The sequence below is a fragment of the Syngnathus scovelli genome, chromosome 13, assembly GCF_024217435.2.
Source record: "Syngnathus scovelli strain Florida chromosome 13, RoL_Ssco_1.2, whole genome shotgun sequence".
NCBI classification, from domain to species: domain Eukaryota; kingdom Metazoa; phylum Chordata; class Actinopteri; order Syngnathiformes; family Syngnathidae; genus Syngnathus; species Syngnathus scovelli.
This window is the reverse complement of record NC_090859.1, coordinates 5,179,958-5,190,469: the sequence shown is the minus strand read 5'-3', so window position 1 is coordinate 5,190,469 and position 10,512 is coordinate 5,179,958. Positions and strand designations below refer to the sequence as shown.

Here is a 10,512-nt window from a genome sequence, read left to right as displayed (position 1 = left end):
TGGCAGACACATACTGTTATTAGGAGCAGGCACCGTGCCATCAGTGAGACCGGTCAGGGCGGAGTAATTGGACTTGTCTGCTACCTCAGTAGAAAGTGTGTCAATGTATGCTGTAGCACTATTCAAACTGTGATGCTCTAGTCTACAAAAGGAGCTGTGTGAATGATGGGAGTCCAGCCTCGCGCAAGTTAATTTTATTTTAACAGACCCGCCCTGCTCTAAAGTGGCCTATCATGAACGGCTCAAACAACAATCCATGCCGCTAGAAAGAGTGATGGCGCCTTCACGGTTAGGATGAAGGCCGTCCTTCCTCAGCAGGTCGGGGCGGCCCCAGAAGGAGGACCAGTTATCTATAAACTGAAGTCCCTGATTCTTGCAGAAACCAGCCATCCACCGATTAAGCGAGAATAATCTACTAACCCTCTCACCATTACCTCTCGCAGGCAAGGGGCCAGAGACAATTACTCGATGCCGACTCATCTTTCTGGCGAGATCACAAGTCCCCGCTATGTTTTTCTTTGTGATCTCTGATTGTCTCATCCTAGAATCATTGGAGCCGACGTGTATTACTACATCCAAGTCACTAGTGGTAAGAGTAAGTGCCCCACACATCAGGGAAATTAACATGTTCATATGTTTAGTATCGGTTGAGGGAGAAGGAAAAATATTTTGTCTTGTTATAGTTTTCCAGTTCTTTCTTTAATGCTCGCTATGCTAATAGGAATCATCAGAAGGCTGCCTTCTCAGTTTAACTATTTAATGTATGCCAGAAAGATCGAGAAAGGAATTTGTGTGTGAGCTTTCAATCTCAACTGAAGGGAAAAGCCAGTGAAAGCAAGAGAAGGGTCACAGCAAGATAACAGCAAAGCTCAAGCTACCTAGCTAAACATGTGTGCCAAAGAGGCTTATTCTAACAACAATTCTATTCTAACAATCTCAGCAAATAGACAAATTTCAATGTCTGCACTAGGTTGAGACACCGATGCAAATCAGTGTAGTTTTGGCCTTTAGTATCTGTAAAATAGTTGTGTCTTCAAATAACTGAAAACAACTGGGCTTTTACCTGCATTCACTCACCCTAAAATAGGCACAGTAATCCTTTAGGGGAGGACATATTAAAAAGCAGAAAAAAAGACCAATTTCTTTCTAAAATAGCTCACATATGATAAATATACCTCCCATTATATATGGTACTTTGAAAAACTAACCTGAATTTAGGGGTATTCTTCTCTAATTATTCTTTACTTCATTAATCAGGGACTATTTTTCCATACAGTGCGGTCATGATAGCATAAGCTGTAGGCTTTTTTTTTCAGCTAATTGTGGAGTGGCATGTTCTCTGTGGAAATGGCTCAAATTAAAACAGTGAGGCAATGTGTATCTTTTAACACAGATCTATTTTCCATTTGTAGGAATGGCTACATCAAAGCAGCTTGCAGATGGTGGTAAACACAAAAGGAGGAAAAGACTGAAGTGGATGATGAGTTGACGTAACTGTGAGTTTGCCTAAAAATGTGTCACTATTATAAGCAACCAATAGAGGATCATTTTCTAATTTGTCCTCGTTGGTCACCCGCCTTCTCTTTTGCTCTCTCTCTCCTCTCAGTTATACTATTAGTAGGAAAGCACCATCTCTCCTCATATTCTGTGTTCTGCAGTTCATCACTCTGTCCTGAATCCCTAAAAGAACGCAAACTGCTTCTCTCATCACACCTGCAAGGTAACCATCAGCAGAGAAGAAACAAACAGCAAATTTTCTGAGGTATGTGACTCAAATGACGAGCTTGCATGTTATGGATTTATGAATTGCATCAGGTGCTTTAGAATCGTATTGTAGTCACTAGTTAGGTAGGTAGGTAGGTAGGTAGGTAGGTAGGTAGGTAGTCATCATGTTATTGTTGCACAGTTGGGCATATGGCCAGGAAGCTTCACAGGCATAGTTTCTGGGTAATGTACTCCAGTTTCTTTCTACATTGCAAAAATGTTAGTTAAATTCCTGAACCCAAATTGTCCATGGTTGTGAATTGGAGTGTGAGTCCAATTAGTTTTCGTGGGACTAAGCGCCTATTAGTCCATGATGTATGCCGGTTCTCGCCCATAGTCCACTCCCCAACTCACTCGTGACCCTGAACATCCAAAGAATCTTTCATACTCACATTAACCATTAACCTAACATGTACGTTTTTAGAATGTGGGTGTAAGCCAGAGGCTCCAGAGAAAAACCCACAATTGCAAAGAAGGAAAATGAAAACTGCTAAACTGTAAACAGTGCCTGTAATTGCTCACACAACTTTCCGTAAGGCAGGCATTATGCATTGTGGTGCACACAATTTCATTTTAATCAGCATGATGTCATGGCTTTGGCCAATCAAAATTATTTTAAGTTGCCACAGAAGTGAATCGGTGAATGCCAGCGCTTAGCAGTTAGTGTGTGTCCTGTTCGTTGGTACGTATATGTCAGTAGGGGTACCGCCATTGAGCTGCTGTGTTCACATCGATGCTGCAAATTTGAAATATTTTCTCAGGCTCTTTTTAGTCATTTGCCTATCGAATCTTCATCACTTCCCACCTCTCACTCACAGCAGCTATGCATGTCAGCTACCATCATCATTTTGCGAAATTATACTGTACCTTGGTAAATCTACTAGAATGTGCCAATCAAATCAAAATTATTTAAAAAATAAATAATCAATTAATACACTATCCACATTCAAATGCCAGCATAACCGACTGTTTAACTGCAGCAGGATGCAGCGTTTCAGAGAAGGCATTCACATACGCACCATGAAGGCCAAGAGGAAAGTGGAAGAGATCTCCAAAGAGGACATCCAAACTTTCCTAAAAAAGAACGCCTTTGTTCTGTTTACGGTTGGTGCAGTTATTGTAGGTATGTGTGCCTTGTACAAAGCTAGCACAATGAAGCATTTAACCAACAGGCTAACCGTCCTACATCTTCATTGTCTTTATAGGAATTATTCTGGGATTTGCTTTGCGTCCTTACAAGATGTCCTATCGAGAGGTGAAGTACTTTTCATTCCCTGGAGAACTACTGATGAGAATGCTGCAGATGCTTGTTTTACCCTTACTGGTCTCCAGTTTAATAACAGGTACAAAAATCACAGTCTTGGACATAAATCTGTTCATAAAAAACAAATAAACTGTTTACTGTGACGATAAACAACTGTGTGCCCAGGTGTGTCACCAACCACATTGTGTAGTTTACAAACAACACAATAGTGGTGGGCCTCATTGGGGATGTTTAATGACCTGAAGTACAAAGAGGAGGTGGAGCAGCTGGTGGACTCGGAAGCCCGATTCGGAATGTGGAAAAAGCTAAAGAAGATAATTGTCAATTTGAGATTGAACCAGCCCAGATAGTTTTGTAATCTTGGGGCTGCAGGAAAATTGTGAGAGTCGTAAGGACAGTGGAAAAGACGATTGGGACTTCTTCTCTTTCCATCTCGAACATGGCACAGAAACAGTTCTCACTTTACAGTTCATTATTACCTCCTTGGAAATGACACAATATTTGATCACACATTCACAGCGTCCGAAGCCGAGAATTTTAGCATTGACTCCTCACACCTTTCAGTATTGTCTGTTCTCCTTGCTGGCCTCTGGAAAGAGGTTCCACAGCGTTTGGTGGAGGACTAGCAGGCCCCAAAATAGCTTTGTCCTTCAGGCCATCACAGCTAAATTGCAAATAAGGACATTAGAACCCTCACTGAGTTGCACCACTGTTATATTTTGCACATTATGCTTTAGGCTACCTGACTACGGTTCTCCAAATTTTTTAAATATTTTTAAATAACAGCTGCATTCATCCAGGCCAGTAGAGTACAGTGCAGTGAGCAACGTTTCGGGCTTCCTGCAGTCATACCTACCTCTAATTCTTTTGCTACAGGTTTCATTTTAAAGTGGGGCCGAGGTTAGAGGTTACAACGAGCGTATTATTGTTCACCAGCAGATTCCTGAAGTTAGGTTAGGTTTACGAATAAATAGATGTACCTGGAGGGTTTAATTGAATCTGTGACAGCTTGAGCCTTTGTTTCTGTGAAACGTTTGGTGACTATATTCTCCTAGTGTTTGTAAGGATTATGTGGAGCTTTCATTCTCCATTTCTCTCAATCTTGTGTTGTTTCTCCACCCTTGTGTGCATTAGGAATGGCAGCATTGGACAGCAAAGCCTCGGGCAAGATGGGCATGAGAGCTGTGGTTTACTACATGACTACTACCTTTATTGCAGTCTTCATTGGCATCCTCATTGTCCTGATCATCCACCCAGGAAAAGGATCTAAAGATGAATTTGGAAAGCAACAGCTGATAGAGCAAGTCAGTCCTGTAGATGCCTTTTTGGATCTGATCAGGTAGCTTGCGCTTTAAGTATGTCAGCATTCTTACTCTGTGCAACCATCTCTGACTGACTGCATTTTCAGAAATATGTTTCCGCCAAATTTGGTCCAAGCCTGCACACAACAGGTGAGCCATCAAATTACTAATCTCTCCCATTTAAGGAAGCAGTCTTCATTCAGTATGCTTTGGTGTATTTAAATCGTTTATAGCTGACAATGTTTTGAATTTGACAAGAAATCAGCTTTCAAACATTCACACTCACTGTTATGTACTCACCACAAGTAGCGCCATCACATCTAACAAATTAGATTGCAAAAAAACCAAGCTATTTAGGGATGGATGAGCTATTTCTCAGAAACAAAATATTTTTTAAATATTTCTATACATTTATACAATTGAACACAAATACAAAAGCATCCATCCATCCATTTTCTATACCCCTTGTCCCCATGGCGTGCTGGAGCCTATCTCAGCAGTCATCGGGTAGTAGGCGGGGGACACCCTGAACCGGTTGCCAGCCGATCACAGGACACACAGAAACGAACAACCATCCGCACTCGCACTCACACCTAGGGTCAATTTGGAGTGCTCAATTGGCCTACCAAGCATGTTTTTGGGATGTGGGAGAAAACCCACGCGGGGAGAACATGCAAACTCCACACAGGGAGGGTCGGAGGTGGAATCGAATTGGCACCCTCCTAACTGTGAGGTGGGCGTGCTAACCAGTGCGCTGCCGAGCCGCCAACACAAAAGCAATGATGTGAAATATGTGTCAACATCATTGTCTGGAGATTATATCCGGTGTGAAGATTCCAGATTCTGAATTTTTAGATTGGCATGATGTCATTCTTAGGTTGCAGTGAAGTAATAAAATGTGACAGCAAATACTAAAGAAATTATGAATCGAGGAAATGCTAAAGTAATACAGTAAATACAGTAAGTTAAAGTATTTGCCACTTTATGTAGTATGTATGTATGTATGAATGTGTCTATGTGCGAATGTGCACGTGTGCGTATGTGATTATGTGGGTTTGTACGTATATATGTATGTATGTACGTATGTATGTATATATGTATGTATGTATGTATGTATGTATGTATGTATGTATGTACCGTATTTGCCGGTGTATTGGTCGACCTTTTTCGATCCAAAATCGACCGAAAAAAATCGACCTCGACTTATACACCGAGTCATAAAATTTAACTTCGTATTCATCGCTTCAAATGTGATGGTAACCAAGGCCGTTTCTCATGCATCTCATTGTGCGTTGCACTTAGAAAATTTGAACCGGGCGGCGTGCGCGAGTGCGCGGCCAGCTGGAAGTCAAATGAGGCGCCGCGATCTCCTCCGCGGTGCTTATAAACAGCCGATCCGCTCGGCGGGGGCTATTTTCGGCCACTTGGCGCGTGCGCACGGCCTCCCGGATGTGCCGGGCGGGTGCGCGAGCTCGCCGGCCGCTGGAAGTCCAATGAGGCGCCGCGATCTCCTCCGCGGTGCTTATAAACAGCCGATCCGCTCGGCGGGGGCTATTTTCGGCCACTTGGCGCGTGCGCACGGCCTCCCGGATGTGCCGGGCGGGTGCGCGAGCTCGTCGGCCGCTGGAAGTCCAATGAGGCGTCGCGATCTCCTCCGCGGTGCTTATAAACAGCCGATCCGCTCGGCGGGGGCTATTTTCGGCCACTTGGCGCGTGCGCACGGCCTCCCTCATGTGCCGGGCGGGTGCGCGAGCTCGCCGGCCGCTGGAAGTCCAATGAGGCGCCGCGATCTCCTCCGCGGTGCTTATAAACAGCCGATCCGCTCGGCGGGGGCTATTTTCGGCCACTTGGCGCGTGCGCACGGCCTCCCGGATGTGCGAGCTCGCCGGCCGCTGGAAGTCCAATGAAGCGCCGCGATCTCCTCCGCGGTGCTTATAAACAGCCGATCCGCTCGGCGGGGACTATTTTCGGCCACTTGGCCACGTGAGCTCGCCGGCCGCTGGAAGTCCAATGAGGCGCCGCGATCTCCTCCGCGGTGCTTATAAAGTGCCGATCCGCTCGGCTTGGAGCTATTTCCGGCCTCCCGTTGGTGCCGGGCGGCGTGCGCGAGCTCGCCGGCCGCTGGAAGTCGAATGAGGCGCCGCGATCTCCTCCGCGGTGCTTATAAAGTGCCGATCCGCTCGGCTTGGAGCTATTTCCGGCCTCCCGTTGGTGCCGGGCGGCGTGCGCGAGCTCGCCGGCCGCGATCTCCTCCGCGGTGCTTATAAACAGCCGCATGCGCACGGCCTCCCGGAATTTGAACACATTTCGTCAATAAATTTTGCATATTGAATTTTGAAGTTTAATATAATGCAACAATTGAGCTCGACTTATACAAAGGATATATCATAAAATCGTAAATTTCCGTCGAATTTTAGGGGGTCGACTTATACACCGAGTCGACCTGTACACCGGCAAATACGGTATGTTTGTATGTATGTATGTATGTATGTATGTGTTATTTATTTTGAGGCCATATAGTATATCACATATTTCACACAGTTTCAGATCACCAAGCCAATGTAACATCTCACAACCCATGTAAGTATAATGTTCCAAACCTTATCTCCCGGAACCTAATAAACGGTTGTTCCACCCTTGGCAATAATAAATGAAAACAGGCATTTACGATAACTGGTGATCAGTCTTTTGCATTGCTGTAGAGAAACTTTGGCCCACTTGCCTTTACATAATTGTTTCAACTCATACTGGATTAGCCGATTTTAATAATTAAAAAAAAGATGCCCGTTTATACCACAGTATCTCAATTGCATTTAGTTACAGACTTTGACTTGACGACCACTGCCAAACCATCCAATACAACCCACGACTAGATTCCATAATTATTAGAAACAATGAGAAAATATCTGTCTAAAGAAAAGCCTCACTCATTTAAGGCTAAGAATGCCTTTAATTTTTTAAAGAATTTCTAAACAATGAACATCTAATAACAATGTTATGTCTAAATTTGATTTTTATTTAAGCGTTTGGCCATCAAGGTGACTGTCTGGTAAAATGTTGGCCCTCTGACAAATATTGTTGGTGACCCCAGGGTTAATGGATTGATTTGATCATGACAATGTAATGTGTGCAAATGTGGGGACTGTGGGGATCTAACAAAAGCCCTTCATCATTTCTTTGTCCAGTTCAAAACCAAATATGGAAAACGAGTCATTCATGTGACCATGACTGTGAACGACACCCTCTTTAATACAACCAATGGAACCCAGGACGTTATGGAGATCACTCGAGAGGAAGTGATACCAGTGCCTGGTCAGGTGAACGGAGTCAATGCACTAGGGTTGGTGGTCTTCTCCATGTGCTTCGGGCTGATCATTGGCAATATGAAGGAGCAAGGCCAACTCCTAAGGGATTTCTTTGACAGCCTCAACGAAGCAATCATGAAGCTGGTTGCTATCATCATGTGGTAGGACTTACCTTTTGACTTCCTGTTTAATTTGCATTTCACTCACATTTGTCTTAACCTTACATCCTCCTTCTGTCAGGTATGCTCCTATTGGTATCCTGTTCCTCATTGCGGGGAAAATAGTGGAGATGGATGACCTTACACAAATGGGTGGCCAGTTGGGCATGTATACGATCACAGTGATCATTGGTCTAATGATCCATGCCATTCTTATTCTTCCCACCCTGTATTTTGTTATCACTCGGCAGAACCCTTTCATTTTTATTGCTGGGCTTTTGCAAGCTTTGATCACTGCATTGGGCACCTCTTCCAGGTGCGGCCTGAATCTAACAGTTAGCATCAGATTTATTGTAACGATCTCTAATTTTCGGGTAAACTATGGTGCAAACGTGTCTTATTTTTGTGTTGTTATCTCCCAGCTCAGCCACCCTTCCTGTCACGTTTAAATGTCTGGAGGAGAACAACAAAATAGACAAGCGAATTACTCGCTTTGTATTGCCTGTGGGTGCTACCATCAACATGGACGGCACCGCACTCTATGAGGCACTAGCGGCCATTTTTATTGCCCAAGTCAACAACATGGAGATGAACTTTGGTCAGATCATTACCATTAGGTAAGAATGAACAAATAATGACTCGCGTAAAGAATAACAAACATATACAAATTAAAGGTGTGCCCTTTAATCAAGTATTACAGCAACTGCAGCTAGTATTGGAGCTGCCGGAATCCCACAAGCAGGCCTGGTCACTATGGTAATTGTATTGACTTCTGTTGGACTTCCTACTGATGACATCACGCTGATCATTGCAGTTGATTGGTTCCTGTGAGTATCCCGTATAAGCATGTGACACAATGAAGCGCAAAGACAGGATTCACATCTTTGCCATTTTAAAGGCCAATAGTATCCCCATCTCATCACCTAGTGACACACTTTTCGATTCTCCCTGAAGTCCTGCTCTACATCTTTTCCTTTGTGTTGAATATTTTCTGGAGTGAGTTTTAACATAGAAACATAATTAGGTTTCCTAAATTAATAATTCCAATTAGAAGACCCTTCTCAGAAATTACTCGGTTAACTAGGGCAATGTGGAAAAATCCCTGTCTCCTCAACTAGGATGATCCAAATATGAAAATCTGTGCTTTTTATTGAGCATAGCAGAACAAAAATGTGTCGAATATTATTGTTATGAAACAACATGGGGCAGTTTGTTTGTAAATTACATTTAAAACTGGGTGACTGGGTAAGAATGAATAAACCACATTACTACGGTATCACCACCAAAATGAAATAGTCACATTGTTTTATTTAGATTTTTAAAATTATATAAACAAGCTGAATTAGTGATATCTACAGTGACGTCCTCTTTTTTGTGCGATAGCGACCGCCTGCGAACCACCACCAATGTTTTGGGGGATTCAATCGGAGCAGGCATCATAGAGTTCCTCTCCCGGCATGAGCTTCGTAGCAAAGATGTGGAGATGGGAAACTCTGTGCTGGAGGAGAAAGAAAGGAAGAAACCTTACAAACTCATCTCACAGGATAGTGATTTGGAAAATGACAAACGTGGTCACAATGAATCAATCATGTAGTTCTTCATGTAGTATGCGTTTCATCTTTTGAATACATGCAACTGACGCTGTTTTGTTTTGAGCTGTTGCTCTCCTCTTTGAATTCAAACTAACATTTGGGTTTTATCTCGTTTAACAAGTGATGAACTTAATACATTCCTCTTCCATCCAAAATAACAAAGACAGTTTGCTTTAATTACATAGTCTATGATTTTTTTGTACCATATATTTACTTCATGAATCAATGCTCATTAATGTAATATCACATTATCTTCATACAAGGATTGTGTATGTGTGCAAGTGCTTTATGCGCAATTAGTTAATGGAAATGGAAGTGAAGTGCAGTGTTGTATTTTTTAAAAATAAAGCCAAAAACACTCAAAAAAGCATGCTGCGGGCTAAAACAATGTCTAACCATAATGATTATCATAATTATCTTATATTCACCAATTGTTATTATTGATTAAAAATATTGTTGGATATAATGTTCCTAAAGCCTGTTTATTAGGCCGCTATTGCCTACTATGTATTACTATCGCATGTGTGGACATTTTTATCAATTGGATTCCTTTAAGTTACCATGTCACAAATAAACATTATATGGGAGGCAAAACTAAACTAAACTATTAAAGTTTATCAGGAAAATAAAGTTGTTTGCATCGTATTCATTATCTGGCATGGTCCCTGTGTTATTAAGGCTTCTCTGCCAGGACAGTGCAATTCCTTTTAACTGCTCAGATACTTCACTGATGATTTGTGTATTTTGCGACAAGTTCAGCTCAAAAGCGCCCCATCAATGCAACTACTGCTTTCAGGAAGTCAGCGATTGTGACGTTCTCAAGCTCCAAGACTATTTTACTATTCCTACTGGAGTTGTCTGATCCCTTTGCTTAGTATGTTGTTTTTGTCTTGCTGAACTACAGTGTGGTGAGTCGGGAAGTAGAGGGCACAAGGCATAAAATGATTAAGTTCTTTGGTTAAAAAAAGACATGTGCTTCTTTTAGTTCCTTCTCCACTCTTGTTTTCCTGCTATCACAAATGAAAATTGCTTGTGGAGAGCTAATCTGTCTAGAAAGTTACTGGCCAGCTAGTTCAGTAAGAATCATCGATGAATTTCAAGTCTTTGGTTAGTCATCTTTTTTTAACG

General features: G+C 42.6%; 1 protein-coding gene across 1 annotated transcript; it reads left to right on the top strand.

Moving 5' to 3' along the window:
* The first annotated feature begins 1,624 nt into the window (after positions 1–1,624).
* LOC125979816 (excitatory amino acid transporter 1) lies at positions 1,625–10,029 on the top strand. The gene is made up of 10 exons (XM_049738494.2): positions 1,625–1,762; positions 2,745–2,887; positions 2,970–3,107; positions 4,163–4,367; positions 4,437–4,479; positions 7,515–7,795; positions 7,875–8,108; positions 8,215–8,409; positions 8,485–8,619; positions 9,176–10,029. Exons 2-10 carry the CDS (start codon positions 2,749–2,751, stop codon positions 9,384–9,386), a joined length of 1,581 nt encoding a protein of 526 aa, XP_049594451.1. The 5' UTR covers positions 1,625–1,762; positions 2,745–2,748; the 3' UTR covers positions 9,387–10,029.
* Positions 10,030–10,512: the final 483 nt, after the last annotated feature.

Excerpts from the sequence above, each read along its gene's own strand:
- LOC125979816 (XM_049738494.2), top strand. The coding sequence starts at position 2,749 with ATGCAGCGTTTCAGAGAAGGCATTCACATACGCACCATGAAGGCCAAG. Across the intron at positions 4,368-4,436 it reads GCCTTTTTGGATCTGATCAG|AAATATGTTTCCGCCAAATT; the intron begins GTAGCTTGCGCT and ends CTGCATTTTCAG. Across the intron at positions 8,620-9,175 it reads ATTGCAGTTGATTGGTTCCT|CGACCGCCTGCGAACCACCA; the intron begins GTGAGTATCCCG and ends TTTGTGCGATAG.